This window comes from Melospiza melodia, chromosome 8 (assembly GCF_035770615.1).
Source record: "Melospiza melodia melodia isolate bMelMel2 chromosome 8, bMelMel2.pri, whole genome shotgun sequence".
In the NCBI taxonomy this organism is placed as follows: Eukaryota; Metazoa; Chordata; class Aves; order Passeriformes; family Passerellidae; genus Melospiza; species Melospiza melodia.
Genome location: NC_086201.1, coordinates 24,153,437 through 24,171,297, shown reverse-complemented (window position 1 = coordinate 24,171,297; position 17,861 = coordinate 24,153,437). Strand labels below are relative to the sequence as shown.

At 41.9% G+C, this 17,861-nt stretch overlaps 1 protein-coding gene across 7 annotated transcripts in view; it reads left to right on the top strand.

Annotated features, from left to right (window-relative positions):
• Positions 1-17,651, top strand: part of PIKFYVE (phosphoinositide kinase, FYVE-type zinc finger containing) — a 63,676-nt gene extending 46,025 nt beyond the window's left edge. For 5 of the 7 annotated variants that reach the window (XM_063162272.1, XM_063162274.1, XM_063162271.1 and 2 more), the window contains 18 exons: positions 895-1,003; positions 1,112-1,266; positions 1,779-1,869; positions 2,763-2,823; positions 3,392-3,535; positions 3,708-3,828; positions 4,235-4,279; positions 4,951-5,046; positions 5,784-5,867; positions 6,344-6,432; positions 7,055-7,219; positions 7,793-7,852; positions 8,284-8,460; positions 9,169-9,272; positions 9,533-9,661; positions 10,972-11,233; positions 12,984-13,058; positions 14,195-17,651. In XM_063162272.1, the coding sequence (XP_063018342.1) occupies positions 895-1,003; positions 1,112-1,266; positions 1,779-1,869; positions 2,763-2,823; positions 3,392-3,535; positions 3,708-3,828; positions 4,235-4,279; positions 4,951-5,046; positions 5,784-5,867; positions 6,344-6,432; positions 7,055-7,219; positions 7,793-7,852; positions 8,284-8,460; positions 9,169-9,272; positions 9,533-9,661; positions 10,972-11,233; positions 12,984-13,058; positions 14,195-14,310 (2,083 nt within the window). In that variant the 3' untranslated portion in view covers positions 14,311-17,651. The remainder of the gene's footprint in view (positions 1-894; positions 1,004-1,111; positions 1,267-1,778; positions 1,870-2,762; positions 2,824-3,391; positions 3,536-3,707; positions 3,829-4,234; positions 4,280-4,950; positions 5,047-5,783; positions 5,868-6,343; positions 6,433-7,054; positions 7,220-7,792; positions 7,853-8,283; positions 8,461-9,168; positions 9,273-9,532; positions 9,662-10,971; positions 11,234-12,983; positions 13,059-14,194) is intronic. The other 2 variants (XM_063162275.1, XM_063162273.1) reach the window with 1 other exon arrangement.
• The last annotated feature ends 210 nt before the right edge of the window (positions 17,652-17,861 follow it).

Genomic DNA, 17,861 nt, shown 5'->3' with positions numbered 1-17,861 from the left:
CCATCAGCAGGTGTCTATTACCTTATGAAATGCCCAGTTAAAGTATTTTTAATTCTTCATCTAATGCTAAAAATTAAAAGATGGTCCTAGAAGGCCGACCTGGAAAACTGCAGGCTATACTTCATACTCTTATCCTAATGTTCCTTAATAGAACATCTGACTGAGTTTCAATTCTTCAGCCCCAAAAAACTGCAAAGACCTTGCTCAAATCTCTTGTAGAACTGTTGTCATTCTATTGGTCATGTGGCAATAAAACTCTGATGTATAAAAGTCTTTGCCTTTGTCAGCTATTGAATATGGTAACAGCAGGCAGACTCTACCTCCTTGTAGTCTAAGGTGAACTACCATGAGCCTAAATATAGGAACAAAAAGGTGGAAGACAGGCAAGATGAAAACTCTGTAAAATCCAGCCAGACTGCTGTTCTGCCTGGTCACAGCATTCCTGTATTGCTCTATGTCTCTGTGACCATCTGACTTCAAAACCTGTGGAGCTTTGTTTAGAGCTGAAATAGACGTACTCATTTTTTTCTGAGCCCTGCTGGTGGAGGTATAGCTTGCAGACCCAGATTCTTCCTAATCACAGACAACACAATAGTTTCCCTGTGCTAGTAATGTGTGTGAGACATTTCTATTGCTCTCTGACAACTTCCACTGCTAAGAATAAATCATGGAGACAGAAGTCAGTGTGTGTAACTTCTAGATTTCTCCTATCACTAATAAAGTTTCCCCGAGTTTCTCTGTGACTACAGTTGGATAGCTTACTAAGCAGGAAGGCTATCATATACTGTCTTTTATATTCTTAAATGCTAAACTTCAACACATTCAGACTATTTTAAAGAATGTTGAAGAAGCTCCAAGTAGTCACAGCTTAACTCTTTGCATTGCTGTTGGCAGGGTGTCACAAGTGTATCTTGCTGTGGATGATCGCCTTGCTTCTCTGAAAACGGATACCTTCAGCAAAACGAGGGAAGAAAAGATGGAAGACCTCTTTGCCCAAAAGGAGGTAATAGGCTGTTTGTACATCAGTGCTGCATAGGCTAAGTGTGTGGAGGAGCTACTCGGATCTTGTGTTGTCTTTGTGAGATAACACTGACAGTTTTCCTTTTGGCAGATGGAAGAGGGAGAGTTTCGAAACTGGACTGAGAAAATCCAAGCAAGGCTGCTTTCATCATCACTGGACACGCCTCAACAGCTGCAATCTGTTTTTGAGTCTCTGATAGCTAAAAAGCAAGGACTTTGTGAGATGCTGCAAGCCTGGAATAATAGGTAAGAGGACACATGCTGGAATCATGAGCAACACTGATGCAGTGTTGATTCTGGGAGGGAAGAGGTTCAGCTGTAGTTCCTTTCACTTTAGAGCAGTTACTGTATTGAGCTTGTTCTGAATGTGTTCTTCTGGTTGAGAACACACAGCTGATCAGTTGGAACAGAAAATCATTTGAGGCAATATGATAAAAGTATTGTGTTGTAGAGCACAACTTGCATTTGGAGGAGAAATTTTCATTTGAGTAATGGTGGAAGAGATGGGAAGAGGGGAGCATGGGACCTATGGATTGGGTGAAATAGTCTCAGAGCTAAAGAAAATGTGCTGTCTTTGGCCATTCGAAACATCTTTGGCATGTGTTAGCAGCAATCTGAGTTTGTTATGGAGAAACTTGATAACTTGTGTCATTTGGAGATAACAACAGTAACCTACTCTTTGATTAGTTTTTCTTTGGTGGTGGTGGTTTTGTGTGGTCGTTTTTGTTTGTTTGTTTCATTATTATTTTTTATTTAAGATTGCAGGATCTCTTCCAACAAGAGAAAGGGAGAAAACGTCCATCAGTACCACCCAGCCCTGGGAGACTGAGGCAAGGTGAAGAAAGCAAGGTATGGCTAACAGGCTATAAACCTCTCAAACATTTTTTTTTCCTGGGCAGCACAATAGTCTTAAGACTGGCTTGAGTTCTCTTTAATAGTGATTAAAGAGATGCTGATTTTCTGCAATGTTTGTGTAGTGTTGATGTGAACACTGCCATCAGAGAGCTGCAGTCATTGTCGAGTGTGTGCTTAGAAGGGAACTGGGCCATCTCCTTCAACCCTAGGTTGTTGCCCATCACGTGCACCCTTTGTGAAAGAGAAGAGGCAAATAATGTCGACAAAAAACAGAGCAAATGACACAGGAAGGCCTGAAAGTGGTTTTCAGATTGTGATGTTTTGTGATGTATCCTGTGGGAACTGACTGAAGGGATGGATAAATGATTTTGGACTGCTGCCTCAAGAGCTCTGTCCAAGGATACACACGCCAGCATGCTGAACTTCCACCCTTTGGGAAGCTGGAGCTCTGAGGAAATGTCTGGGCTGCAAGACAGTACAATATGAGCATGACACCGAGAGGCTGAACTCCCAATAGTTCTATGGTAGCAAGGTGCACTAAAAACTCCTAGAGACCCTGGATTTGCTCTGCTGCATGTACAAATTCCCCTTCCACTTAACACATATTTGTTAGGTGCTAAAGCAAACCTTACCTTGATCTAGCAGGAAGGAGGTTCTTAGAGAGGGAGTGTAGCAGCATACACAGGTAACAGCCATCATAAGCATCCTGTGAACTTGAGTTGCTGTTGCCTTTTTCATATAGTAAAAGGTACAGTGACATGCAGAGGCTGAGAAGTGGGTGGGAGTGCTCTGTTATAATACATCTACTTTTGTAAGTGTTCCACACAAGAGGAAATAAAACTGTAAAGAGCTTGGCACCAACGTTGGTGTTTTGTTATTCTGCCTAGATCAGCAGCATGGATGCTTCCCCACGCAATGCTTCTCCAGCACTGCAGAATGGAGAGAAAGGTCTGTTACTTATTTTTCATAATATGCCAATAGAAGCATATTGTAGCCCTTTTCCTGGCATAATATGGGAGCTTTTGTAAAATTTGATAAGTCAGAGAAATACCAAATCCCCATCATGTCACATTTGTTTTTTCTAGTGGTAAGATAGAAGTTGGCCATCTGCTTCTAATATGAAGCTGAATTACTAGTGATTAGTAAGTTGGCCAACAAGAATTTTCCATTGAACATTAGTTTAAAAACTTTCAGAAATTTTCTAATTAACTGAATAACTACATGGAATTTGGGAAATGCCTTTTGCCTCTTCTGTGATCTGGTTATGGGTGCTGAGATCTCTTAGCTGTAAGGAATACTGGGAGTTTGTGGGAGCTGATGGTAGTAGTTATAAGAGTACACATTTTCTGGAGGTGCTGCATTGATGAGTTTCCCCAGTCCTTTGGTTTGTGTGGCCTCGCCTGCTTTCTAAGTAAAAACTTTCTAAAAGTAGTTGCTGGGCTGGGAGCAAACAGTATCACTTCTGACAGCCATGTAAAATAATTTCTTCTGTCCTTAACTGTCCTTGTACTCTCAGAGGATCGTTTCCTGACGACTTTATCAAGTCAGAGCTCCACAGGCTCCACCCACCTACAGCTGCCCACCTCTCCAGAGGTTGCATCGGAGCATGTGACTGGTGCCAACACACTCTCTGAACAGGACACAACCAGCAGCTCAGAAGGTATAGTTCAGTTGTGATCTTTTGTTCTTTCTCTTGCTTTTCTGTGCCAAGTCCACAAAATCCTTTTAGGAAGTGACAAATAACTGTTAACTGTGTGGTCTGTAGTCATCCTTCTGAATTTAAAGCTTAAACTTTGATATTGTGATGCAGACCTGACATGTGTCTGTTCCAGATGTGTTTGATGGACACTCACTGGGATCTACAGACAGCCAAGTGAAGGAGAAGTCTACTATGAAAGCTATTTTGGCTAACTTTTTGCCTGGAAACAACTATAACCCCATTCCCTTTCCTTTGTAAGTAATGCATAATATACAAAAATGTACAAAATCAGCACCCTTGTCAGATTGCAGGCAGAGCCATGCATGCTTCCTTTGCTCAGTTTATAATTTAAGGCATTACTTGAGTTTGCCTGAGTAAGATAGAGAACTTTTTCAAGGTAGGAAGTTTTCTATGTCCATTCTAGGTGATTGTAGGTTAACCACCTTTCTTATGAATGATCTGCCCTTGTGTAAAGCCAGTATTAGTTTCCTCCTAGCAGGCAGGCCTCCTCAGAGCTCTTGTGGGAGATGAAGGGATGGGGAAGAGGGGAGAAAGGTGCCTTCTAGCTCCATTGCTTCAGGGAGGGAGTGGAAATGCCCTTCCTTAGCAAAGCCCTTCCTTAACTAAAGCTACATGCCTGCGTCTTGTTTTTGCTTCCAGAGCTCTTCCAAGGGTTGGACTCAAATTGGCATTATCTGGGTGTAGGTCAGGTTCAACAGCTACTGCATGTGCCCTCAAGTGTCCCTCTGGTGTGAAGATGGGCAGGCTGGAAAGTCTCTCAGCTACTTGGTCTGCGTGCTTTGTAGTGTTTCTCGTTTGACATGAGCCTAATGTTTGGCAGCCCGAGTTTAACTTGGGAATCCCACTCCAGTGTAGGAGCACAGGCCTTGGGCTGATGAGGTAAAAGCTAAATGACTGACCCTACAGATCAGTGGAAAAAAATCATACAAGAATGCAGGAGGCTTTGGGGAATTTTCTGTCATAAACTGCCTGTTTAGAAAAGAATCCAGGTTTGTCCCATGAGTTCAGTCTACAGGCTATGCTGCTGGATAGTCAAACCAAACTCAGGCAGGTTTTGGTGCCATTAGAAACAGGGGCTGCTAAACAGAAATAGACTCTTATTCTAACCTAAAGCTGGTCTTCTGATCCAAGCAGCTGGCTTGAAATGCTGATTTCCCTAACACTCTACCATTTAGAATTAACCACATAGTTATGAATGTGTCTGTTGGGAGAAGCTGATCTGGGGAACTTTGGTTCTATGCTGAGACTTACAGCTTGTGCCTGGGAGTGCAGTGATGATATCTGGGTTTTGACCAAAACTTCTAGTCTTTACACAAATTTTTATGATCTACTAACAGTCTGTTGTGTTTGTTTAGTGACCCAGATAAGCACTACTTAATGTATGAGCATGAACGTGTACCTATTGCAGTCTGTGAGAAAGAACCAAGCTCCATCATAGCCTTTGCTCTCAGGTACTGGTGTGATTTGGCTTTTCATCTGAGATACTTTACTTTTGCAGCTTTTGTGTTTGAGGAATATTTAAATTTTTATGATAGGGAACAAGCATGACAGAATTTCGATATCAAGCCATGTTAGAGTTTCTGCCAGAGATGGGGTTCTTTCCTCTTACTGCTGAGGTAATGAAAGTGCAACTGGATTTTGGACTTCTTTAGTGGAAGTCTAGTATGCAAAAATGACTTAGTTTTGTGGTGTTTCTTTTAATGAGATATCTATCACTAGAGAAAGAAGTGCAGCTAAGGTTTGCTGAGCCTCTCCAGCTGGAGGAAGTGCAACTGAGTTGGGGAGCAGCTATTTGTATTGATATTGCAGTCTGTTTCTTGCTTACCTTTGGTTGTAGCAGCTCTTGTTACTGCTCAGCTCTTCTTACCAGCTGCTTCAGTAAACCTTTGGGTTTGCATGTCACAAGGCAGCAGATTTTTTAAGAAGTGCATTCCTAAATTGTGGGGGGGGGGGGGGGGGGGATAATGGGATATTTTTCCTGCAGTATTGTCTAGAGCAGCTTCTGTTTTAGGGAAAAAGAGTTCTAATAATAAGAAAAAAACAAAGCAGAGGTTTTTCTACTGTGGTGTTTTGTTTACTGTGGCTGTCTCTGAACTGAGTCTTTGGGCTGGTATTTCAGAGTTTCCAAGAGAATACTTAATTATTTTGGGTCTTTCCCTTTCCCTTTCTTTTCTTTTTTCCTCATCAGTTGCAAGGAGTACAGAAATGCCCTGGATGAGTTGTCCAAAGCATCTCTGAAGAGCAGTTCTGAAGAAGGACTACAATCAAACAGGTTACATGCAGGAACTACAGTACATAGAATGAAGACACAGTGATGGTAGTGAATAAGCCAAAACTAGGATGAGGGAAAACCCTCAAAATATGCCCCTGTTAGGGTGTCTGCTTTCTGATGGAATCTGACTCATTCCTGTAACCATCACATACTTCAGTATGTGAGTTTCCATTTCACATTATGGACCATGCTGGCTCCATCACCTAATCTCTTGGCTTTGTGCCAGGAGGAATACTGGGCCTGCTTACTTTGCTGTGGTCATGGATGGAACTTTGCTATGGACCTTGAGAGATATTTTTTAGGAAGATGGAGGGGGACAACTTTGGACAGTCCCACACTGTTACACCTTTAAATGGTGTCTTTTTTTTCTTCAGTGTTTAGGCAGGGGTCAGAGATAAATGTTCAGGCATAAAGCAGTAGTGTCGTAGCTGGCAGCATTTGTTGGTTCATCACTTCTTTGTTCTTTCTCCTTTCAGCATGTCAGACAGCAAACCCAAGAGCAGCAGCCCTGTCCGCCTGCCTGAGGCTAACGTGTGTCCCCTTCGCAGTGCAGAGCCAGAGCAGCGTAAGGCCATTTTACCAAAATCATCCATGGTGCTAACAGCTCAGACTTGAGTCCATTTAACCTGGATTCTAGTTCATGTGGGGAGGAAAAAGCATCATTCTGAGTTGAAATTGTAACTAGTATTGACTTAATGTAACACATGAGAGGGATGGGAGTGTGTGGGCTTTTTATTTTTATGAAGATCTTATGAGATCAATAGTTCTTATGAGAACTATTATGAGATCAAACTCATTCTCTGATGAAATGTTATTATGTAGTGAACCTAAGGTTGTTCTTGAATCCAGCCTGTTCAGTGGGATATAATGCCCTTCTTTTGGCATTGCCTTCTTTAAAGAGATGCAGTTAAAAGATCTTGGAGACATGAAGTTCTTACTGTATTAAAGACGCTTATTCTTGATCTGTGTTTTCAAATGTCTCTGCACCCTAGGATGCTACTCAGAACACTGGATCATCCACCCTCATGGACCTTAGTTGCCTGAAGTTGCAAATGAGTTATAGTTTAATGGCATCATTGCTTCACATAGAACAATGAATGTGGAATGTTCATAGGAGTCATGTTGTTATTAAACTGCCTGTCCTGTGGAAATGCCAACACCATCTTTTGTATTCCTTTTCACTGTAGCAAAGAAACCGTCTGGTGTTTTGTCTTTCTTCCGTGGCACGGGAGGGAAGAGCCCAGATCTGTCTTCCCAGAAGAAAGAGACCTTACGTGGTGCTGACAGTGCTTACTACCAGGTTGGACAGATGGGCAAAGAGGGAGCAGAAAACCAAGGAGCAGAGGCACAAGGTACAAGACTGCAGAGTTCATCTTCCCTCTTGGGTTGGTACTTCTCCCAAACCTCATCCATCCATGTAAGGCCCCAAATGCACTCCTGCTTGTACTTTTTCAGCAGTCCAGTGTTACTCAGCATGCATGGAAAATGAATCATTTGAATATCAAATATGTTTTTTTCCTGAGTAAATTCCTTTTCTTTGTAATAAGGGAAACGGGATTTTTCAAATTCAAGCTATAGGGACATGGAGTAGTCTGATCTTGAATGCCTTTGGATTGAGTTGGCTCTAGTTAAGCAGCCCTTAGTTCTTAGTTTCTCACTTTAGTTCTCATTGTTTTAGCTCATGGAAAATGAATGAAGAGAGAGGCTGGATTTGTGTCCATAAACAGCAGTGCCCTTCTAGCATATGTATTATATTATACAACTATAGCTGTATTTATAATTCCCTGTGTATAGTTCCCACTGTATTCTTGAAAAAAAAAAAGAAAATATTTTTCTTGTAAAGTGAGTTTACAAGTAGTACCTAATGTGGCTTTCTCAGTAATAATAGTGAGCAGCCCTGACCAAATGTCCCTTTATGCCTTCAGATGATGGAGATGGAGGAGATGGACAGAAGAAACAGGTGGTGAATCCCCATGTGGAACTCCGTGAGTAGTTGTAAATAACAACTTAGTCTTAGCTGGCAAACTCATTTCTTCATGCACATGCAGTGGCAGTCTTGAAGTTAATGGTTGTTTTTTCTTGGTATTTTTGGTATCATGAAGGAAAAGCAAATCAAGAAAATAGCAATGCAATTTTTACTTACTGCAATCAATCGCTTTTGCAAAACTACTCCATAGACTTTTTTTAATTGTTCTTTTGTTTGAACACTTCCCCATGGCATATACTATGAGCTTATCTAGAGGGAATTGACTTTCCTATCATTTTCCATTTAAATCTCATTGGTTGAGACTTCTGAATTACACTAAGCATGAGAGAGATGTTTAGCACAATAGTACTCCTCTAGACACAAGTAGAATCTCAGTGTTGTCTCAGGTACTCAGTGCATGCTGTTATTGAGGAAAACCATTTTTTGCAGAGTTCTCAGATGCGAATGCCAAGTTCTACTGCCGGATTTATTATGCTGGGGAGTTTCACAGGATGCGTGAAGTGATCCTGGGGAGCAGTGAGGAGGATTTCATCCGATCCCTCTCTCACTCCATGCCCTGGCAGGCACGAGGTGGCAAATCTGGAGCTGCGTTCTACGTGACTGAGGGTAAATGCAGCTCCTTCCCCCTTTGTACTTAGGGGTTTTATTTCTGTATAGTGGTGATTAGTGTGTAATTTAATCCCTGATAGCCTCTGTCCAGAGGGTTGCTGATTGTGAAGGGAGGGAGAAGGGAAAATTGAGTTGTTCTGGGGTCTTCAATATCAAATAATTTGTCTCTTTGTATGTGCAGGAAAACAAAATATAGTTCTGTTTTTCAGCAGTAGCAGCTAGGAAAGCCAATTGAACCGAAGGGTTGTACTCTCAGGCAGGCTTCAGAAAACAAAAACGAGTATAATTCAAGGAAAACTTGTTGTTAAAGACACAGTGTTTCTTAAAATCTCATGTGCTATTGTGAATCTAATTTTTTTTTTAGAACTTTAGCCATTTCTAGGCTTCTATGTAAAACAAGTATTGAACAAAATAGTCTGTAGGCAGTTTCTGTTGGCTATATAGGAAGACTGTATAGCTGAGGTAGACCTAGTGTAGTCAGTCTCTTGTCCATGTTTTACTGGAAGGTAGAAATCCAGGGAGGCTGAAATTCAGAATATCTGAAGTAAAAAGAATCCAGAAATGAACTTCTGAGGGTAAGGATTTAAGAGAATTGTAGTACTTTAATTTTTTAAACCATTGTAGCTATGTGACAGTCCTAAAAAATTGTAAATATGCATCACTTATTGTATGTAACCCTGTTGCCTCTGTCTAATATTAAAACAGATGATAGATTCATCTTGAAGCAAATGCCTCGTCTGGAAGTCCAGTCATTCCTTGACTTTGCTCCACACTACTTCACTTACATCACTAATGCAGTTCAACAGAAGGTATTAAAAAAAGTGCTTTTTGTTTTAGGCAGTGTTCTGGATTTTAAAGTCTAGTAGAAGTTTCTATTAACCTTTTTCATTTAAATAAAAGAAAATTTTGGAGGGTGTGAATTACATTAATAATGGGTTTTTAAAATGTAAAGTGGAAATTATGCTTGGACTTCTGAGCTGTAATACAGAGTCAGACAGAACAGTGGTGCTTCTGGTGTGGGATTGCTGATTGTCTACACAGATCTTAACCCATGTCTTGTCTTCATTAGAAGCCCACAGCACTGGCTAAAATCCTTGGGGTGTATCGAATCGGTTACAAGAACTCTCAAAACAACACTGAAAAGAAGCTGGATCTGCTTGTCATGGAAAACCTTTTCTATGGCAGGAAAATGGCTCAGGTAAGAGCCAAGTGTTCTGTTCCTTGCAGTGCAGTTGTGACTGGGAGAAAGAGCAGGGTCATTCGTAGCCATCTAGGTGACTTTTAACTTTGCATGTGCTGTTGACCTCTCACACTGCTCAAAGGTGACAGTTTGTGCCTCTTCCTTGTTATGTGATCCTCAGGGGCTTGATGCCTCTCTTGGCTAGTTCAGGTAGCTGTTGTGCAGGGTTCAGTCTTCAGAAGTCCTGTTTGTCCCTGTATCTCTGGTGTTTGAGAGAAAGCATTAGTAACCTGGTTATGAAAATGTAAAATCTTTTTACAAAACTTTCAGAGGAACTGACTGGAATTACAGAATAATTAGTTTAGAATGAGAGCCTCACTCAGAAAGAGTTACTCTGTAGTGGGGGAAATTAATTATTTTTTCAACACACTGTTCTTTCTTGGAACCACTTCAGGTGTGGGACAAGATTTTGAGTTCAGTCTTGCTCTTAGTCAAGGAAAAGCCATCTTTATAGGCATTGGAATGAGGATATTAAAATTACTAGGGGGAAATTCTCTTTAAATAGAGATTTGAAGCTGAAAAGGAAGTTCAAACAAACATCACTTCTAAACCTTGATAGTATCAGTTCTTTCCACTTTACCTCTCAGTGCCTGACCTCAAACAGGGAATGTTTGCGGGAGAAAGTGGATGGAGGGAATTCTAGATGTATGTAAAGGATGTTGTGGGTTTTCTTTTTGTTTGTCTGTTGTTTAAATCATGAGGAGGGCTCAGGCACTACAAAACCGAAACCCAAACAGACTGTGGACTCTATTGAATGCAAGTTAGTGAAATCTTGACTGGACAGAACTTGAACAACCTTCTCTAACAGGGAGAAGCAGAAGTCCTTGAAGCAGGACTTTGGACTGGAGAACTCCAGAGATTAATTTCCAGCCTCATGATGGGTCTGTCATTTGCCTTGGAGTGTTAACTGGTGCTTCACTGCACCACCCACCTCCCTCTTCGGTGGCTTTGCTTTTGTCAGCAATTAACTCTGTAGAAACTGGCTGGAAAACTGAGTTTACCTAAACAATATGAAAAATAGAGGCATCCTTTTTCTCTTAATTTAAACTAAATATTAGTGAAATAACTTGCCTAAAACTTGTGATTTGAGGTATTGAGGTGGCAGAGCTTTTACCTAGGCTTACATGCTATTCTCTACAAAAAATTTTTTTGTCTTCCTCCTAAGGAGAAGGAAAGAGTTGTCCAGCTGTTCTGCCTTCTGAGGTGGTAGGTACTGAAGTCTTTAACCCAGAAAAGTGAAACAAAGCAGTGCTGTTCTCCATTTGCAGGTGTTTGACCTGAAGGGCTCCCTCCGGAATAGAAATGTTAAAACAGAGACAGGCAAGGAAACCTGTGATGTGGTCCTGCTGGATGAAAACCTTCTGAAGATGGTTCGGGACAACCCCTTGTACATCCGTTCCCATTGCAAAGCTGTGCTGAAAGCCTCCATACACAGTGATTCCCAGTTCCTCTCCAGCCATCTCATCATCGACTATTCCCTGCTGGTGGGGCGGGATGATACCAACAACGAGCTGGTCGTTGGGATCATTGGTACGTTGTCTTTTGTATTTTGTTGCTCTCAGATGATGAAATGGTTCCCTTCTGGTTTAGATGTTCATAATGCTCCCACCAGAGAGATGCATGTCAAGAAATCTTGTCTTCTCCCTGGTGGAATACCAGCTTCACCTCTTACATGTATTCAAAGTGGAGGCAGTAAGTCTTCTCTCCAGGTCTCTCATAGGCTCAGATTAGCATTTACATTGCCATGAGTATATGCATAGGTAGTTTAACCTACGCTTTGACTCCAGTTGAGTTATTTGTATGCTTTTATGTGTTTAATCTGTAAACTTTAGTTTAGTTGTGTTTACATAGGCTTCAATCTTGTGTGGAGGGGCTCTAAGGAGAAACAGTATTGGTCGGGTTGGAAGAAAGAAGTTAAACCATGGGATCTCATATAATCATACAGTCTGACCTGGATAATGTGGGTGGCAATGCAGTAATTACCTTACTGCATCCTCTGGCTTGTGACTGGAGAGACAGAAAAAGAGATGATTTAGACGGACAAACTTCTGTAGTATAAAAGACTTAGAGATGAGGCAGTTTTGCAGGATGTGGAATTGACTTAGGGAAATGGTCATGAAAACCAGCTCAGAAATGCTTCCAGATGGGATCTCAGGACAGGAGGTCTGGATTACACTTTTTCTGATAAAGCTCAAAAGTCTTTTCAGTAACATTTTTAGTTGAGAATTAAAGTCAGAGCTACAAAGCAAGCTCTTGTTTGTTGCAAGTTGTTATTACTTTCTAGATTTGTAGACTCTTGAATATTGGAACAAACAGGATGGGACTACACTGACCATGTGCTTCTCCTGTATGTGTGGCTTTTTGTTGCCCTATGTTAAGTCTTATCTGATATATGATATTTAAAGCTACCAGCTCCTTCAGCGTTTAACACAAATATCTGAAGGAACTTGGTGAACACAAATATTATCAAGAAGAGAGAACATGTCTGCTGTATCAGACTATCAGAATGTTCTTTAGATGATACCTGGAGAACTTATAAAGTACTCAAGCTAAATTTGTGTTGGACTGGAACTAAAAAATCTTAGTGTGGACTGTGTTTGAATCTGAGGTCAGTATCTCTACCTATTTTAGATCCTTATGTGATACAGGAAACAAGTAAGTTAGGTCTCTGAAAGCTGGTCTTACTGCAGCTTTAGCTTTGCAGGCCCAAATGTTCATGTGCTTGTGACTGAGCATGCCTTCTCTGGAAGGGGCTTGGAAACAATTCAGAAGTTGTCTTCTTGCTGCCCCCTCTGCCAGTCAGAGTCACTGACTGGTAGGTGGTATTTCCAGTCCTCTCTATCATAAAGTGGAAATCCCTTCCATTCTGTTATCAAACCTGCAGGTGGCTGCAGCGATGACAAATACTGGTTTAAATGGAGAGGTGTCCAAGCCTCAGTGCTTCTAGTGGGGTTTCTGGGATGAGGATGAGTGAAGTGACCCTTGTAGATGGGCCTGTGACACTCTAACATGGTTAGAGACAGATGTGCTTGGGCAGCCTGTGCTTGTGGAGACAGGAAGAGTTGATTGTGATCTTGCTGGGCTTTTGAAAGACTATTCACCCTACACAAACATAATACAGAAAATGAGGCAACTGGTAGGGAAAACACTGAAGCTCTGACTATAAAGCACTGCTGCTTTCCTGCCCTCTTTGGGGGGAAATAGATACATTTTAAAACAGTGTTACTTGGATTAAAACAAGTAAAACATATTTGTGTGTGGATTTTTTTTATTGTAACAGATTATATTCGTACTTTTACCTGGGACAAAAAGCTGGAAATGGTGGTAAAGTCAACTGGTATCTTGGGAGGACAAGGTAAGTCCAGACTGAAAGCAAAGATTTTGATCATGTTTCCTTGTTACATGGAAGCTTTCTATAACACTGCTAAAGTCACAACTTCCCCACCATGCAAATTTGTGACAGATTAAGTTGTTGAGAACAGAGGAAGGAATAATATAATACCAGGTTGGAAGGGACCTCAAGGGTTATCTGATCCAACCTTTCTTGACAAAAGTGCAGTCTGTACAAGATGGCTTAATACCCTGTGCAGCTGAATCTTAAATCCCCTCTGTTGGGGAATCCATCCTTTCACTGGGAAGACTATTCCAGTGGCTGGTTGTTCTCATTGAGAAAAGTGTTCCTCTTATGTCTCTCTGGACTCTGCCCAGTAATAACATATATCCGCTACCCCTCATCTTTTCCATGTGGCTCCTTGTAAAATGAGTCTCCATCTTCTTTTTAGCCACCCTATGAATACTGGAACATGGTGATACGGTCTCCTCTAAGCAGCCTTTTTTCCAAGGCTGAACAAACCCAGTTCTCTTAGCATTTCCTCATGTGGCAGGCTTCCTAGCTCTTGGATCATCCCTGGGGCCCTTCTCTGAACCCTCTTCAGCCTGTCCATGTACATATTTTTTTTTTTTCTCCATTTTTCCCCCTCTTTTTTCTTCTTTTTTTTTTTTTTTTTTTTTTTTTAATATAGCTGGGACCAAAACTGTGTCCAGTATTCCAGGTATGGCCTGGAAGAGTAGCACCTTCAGGTGGAAGATAATGCTGGGATACTGGTGGGAAAATGACTTGTGTCCTTCTGTCTCTCTGCTGGTGATGTCCTTGTTGATGCAGCCCCAGTCCAGTGTCCTTCCTGCTGGCTTTCTTTGCCACAGCAGCAGCAGCAGCAGCAGCACTGTTCACTCCCACTGAGCTGCTTGTCCACCAGGATCCTCAGGTCCCTCTCACAGAGCTGCTCCCCAGGGAGATCCCAGCCTGTGCTGTGCTCCTGCATTGTGTTTTCCCAGGTGCAAAACCTCATGCTTCTTTGTTGCTAAAATTTATAAGGTTCTATCTTGTGGCTTTCAAGTTTATGCTGTCTGCTGGTGTAATCTCATGCGACATCTGTCTGTTCTGCAGTATCTTTAGCCCATTTCTAACTGCTCTTGGCTCTTACCCATTAGGTAAGATGCCCACTGTGGTCTCTCCAGAGCTGTACCGGACCAGGTTTTGTGAAGCTATGGACAAGTATTTCCTGATGGTGCCAGACCATTGGACAGGACTGGGCCTGAATTGCTGAGCTGAAGCCCATATTGGGAAAGCACAAGAGGACAATGACATTATAGGCCACTCTCTTCCAGCGGTCTGTCCAGCAGCAAGAGGATTGCAGTTCCATGTCTACACTGACCATGGGCATCATGTTGCAGAGTGTGAAATCTGCTTGCACTTTAATCCCCTCTTGGAGGATAACAAGCAAACCTGCCTCAGTAAGGATCTAAACTGTAAGATACCACTGAACAGCACTGATAAGTGACATCCCTGCTGTCAGTAGGGAAGGTGATGCTATCTCCTTCTAAGTACTGGACTGACATTCTATCCAGATCCTGATGGTGAAGAAGTACACGATCTCTGGAAGTCTTGCACTGCCAAAATGGTGTTGAATACATGCAACTCATGTTTCTGTAGTGGATACTTGGTACTGAAAATGTGAAATAAACTCCCCAAACGTGGATGGGGGAGAGAAGAATGAGTTAATTCATGAGTTCTGCTATTGTTACAAGGTCTGTAATTGACTGTTTAGGATCCATTAATAACTTGTGCTGTTTATGCTCCATAGTTTTAATTCTTACTGGGTTCTGTAAACAGTATTTTTTTAAGGCAGCTCCACATCTATAATGCCCTATGACTCCATCTTTTAAGTTATGTTACTGCAGTACAGCTCTGGTTTATCTGTCATAATTGCATTTTAGCTGAATCCCATAAAAATGGATTGTCAGTCATCAGTATACTGCCAAACTCAAAACATATCCCTTCACTCCTAAAGAGTACTTTGATCGGAATGTTGCTCAAATTCCTAGAAACAGGTAACTAACGTACCCTTTAATTTAACAAGACTTGATTGATTATAGTTTTGAAGCAGATTAACCCTTTCCTTAGTAAAGGTAGTGAGTTGCTAGACAAAGTGAATACTGCAGCTTTCTTCTTAATGCAACTATCATTCCTGGCAGATCACTTCAAATCCATTTCAGTTTCCCTTTACTTTCAAGCAATGCAATTACCTCATGGTGAATTTTTGCCAGGAGAATGTTTTTCTTGCATTCATGTCATGATTTTTTTTTGGTCACAGAGATGAATGTAGTTGTTGTTTTCTGTAAAAAGGAAAACCTGAACTAACAGGTATCTTGTATGAGATGTGCAGAGATCTGTGAGTCTCTGTATCATTACAATAAGCATTTCTTTCCATTTAAAAAAACTTTACTCATTTTTGAGGTGATGAGTTTACTTTTTCGTTTCATTATAATACAGGCCAGTAAATAACAGGAGTTTTAATGAGTTTGAAAAGCAAGAATACTGTCCTTTGACTTCCAGTCTCTGGTGGAAGAACATCAAATGAACATGGAATCTGGGACAGATTTAGTGATCACTTGCTCATTCTAACCAGTTGCCTCATAATGCCCTCATCAATGTAACTATGGATTGAAATGTGCATTTTGTTCAGTTCTCCTGTGTTCAGTATTTTTTTCTGCAGTAGAAGGTGGTGGCTGTTTAGGAGTGACCAGCAGTGGGCAGCACTGAGAAAGGAAAAGGCCAGCAGTGAGAATTGAGCTATTTGCTCCAAAACGAAGCAGTGTGGCTCTTGTCTGAGCTGCCAGGATGCAACAGTCATTTGTGTTGGAAGGAGCCCTCCCCACCCTATTGCAACACTGTACTAGAGGATGAGCAATAATGCTGGCCTTGAAGCAGCAGAAAAGCAAGTGTACTGATTTCCTCAGTGCAATGTGAGAATTGTTTCTGGGGGTGCATTGTTGAAGGCTACAGTGATGTGTGCTGTGGAAAGAGGACACAGTACTCCTTACTTCAGTCCAGCACAGCACATCAGGCACAGCTGATCACCTCTGGGATGCATCTTGCCTCTTTTGTTGAAATGTTCTCCCAGTTTGCCTGGCTGTGTGTGTGGCCTTGTCTAATGAGGGCAACCAGTCCATCAGCTCAGTGCTACTCCCACTTCTGTGGCCTCTACCTACTGTCTTGGTTCATCAATGTGAAAGAACCTGCCGTGCAGCCTATGTTCCAGTCTCAGTTAAAGTTTACATGTGTTCTCCTCCTTCCCTTCTTAAAGTTTACAGGCAAAACTTGACTGTCCTGGCCAGCTAAGGTGACCCAACAGCAGCTAATTATGTTGTCTTCCAGCTTGGTCAGTATGTGGATTGGTGGATGGAGCACGAGTGTGGGCATGGCACCTGCACTAGGCTGATGTGGTGTGCTAGCCCAGTCTGTCACCAGTAACCCTTGTCTTATCTGGGATGTGTGGCTGCTCTGTGCTGCTTGGCTGCCAGAGTCCTGAGCAGCTTCATCATCTGACAGTGGCTGGTACTCCTCGGAACGGGACAGCACAAGGCCCTCAGCACTGCAGAAGGGAGAGAGAATCTTCCACTTTCTGCAGCCTGTGAACAGAGCCAGAGGAGCCAGAGACGTGAATGGTCATGGCCCAACTTCTTGGGCTGAAGTTAGAGCAGTTGGAGAGATTTGTAGGAATGATCTTGAGCTGGTATCAACAGTTAATTTTTGGCCAGGATGTGGCTGATAGACTAGTCCTGATTAGACTGGAATATAAACTACTGGTCATGAGTATCACAGTAGCTGCAGTATCAGCTGGAGTTGGGTCATCTTGGATGTCCTGTGGTATAAAGCTGTAAGCATTTCTAGTCCAAATCCCAGCAGCTGAATGGGTCTCCTCAAATGTTCTATTTTCAGTATGATAGTTGTCCTGACATTTCAATTACTACCAAGCTTAATTTTCTCAGAAGGAGAGCAATACTTCATGCAGAACAAATCTTTGAGAGCTGCTTGGGAGGCTGTGTTCAGTCTGTGTCCCTGTAGAATTCCTAAGGATGAACCCTTTGGTCAGAGCTTATTTCTTTGTTTATAACACAGGTTTAGCATATGTGTAAGTAAATCCCAGTTGCAAATATGAAGACTGAATTTCTTCAGAGCTACACTGACTCTTCTGTTGATCTGAGGCCTTGAGACAAATGTCTAAATCTTGTCCAAGTCAGAAGCAATGACTGAGTCAGCATGTGGACAGCAGAATGCCTTCTAGCAGCCCAGGGATGCATTCTGTCCCCAAAAAGCACATGAGGGACTCTTGCTGGTAGAGCAGTTCTAGTGGGCTCAGGGGAGCTACCTGTGGAGTCTCCTTTGTGAGAATGACCAAAAACAAATTAATTGCTCACTAGCTGGTGGCCAGACTAGTCATTCTTCAAAGCACTTAATGTACTATATTGTATGCATTTCTATTCTAACTTGGTTCAGCTGTATTTTATAAAATTGAGGTACTAAACTATTTGAGAATAATTGCCTTGACTACTTGGATAATCAAAATGTAATGTATATAGATACAAATAAAGTGACTAAAATATACTTGAGTCTGTTCCATGTGTGGAGCAGTTGGGTCTCATTGCACCCCAATTTCTTGATCAGAGGCAAGGCCACTGCTCACTGTGCAGGGACTGCTGTGCTGGAGAGTGCCAGCTTTGTGTGCAGTGTAAGATGCCTGTCCTGTCTCTGTACCTCACAGCTTGTCTCCTCTGATGCAGCAGCACCTCTGGGCAGCTCCCCAGGGCAGTGGCA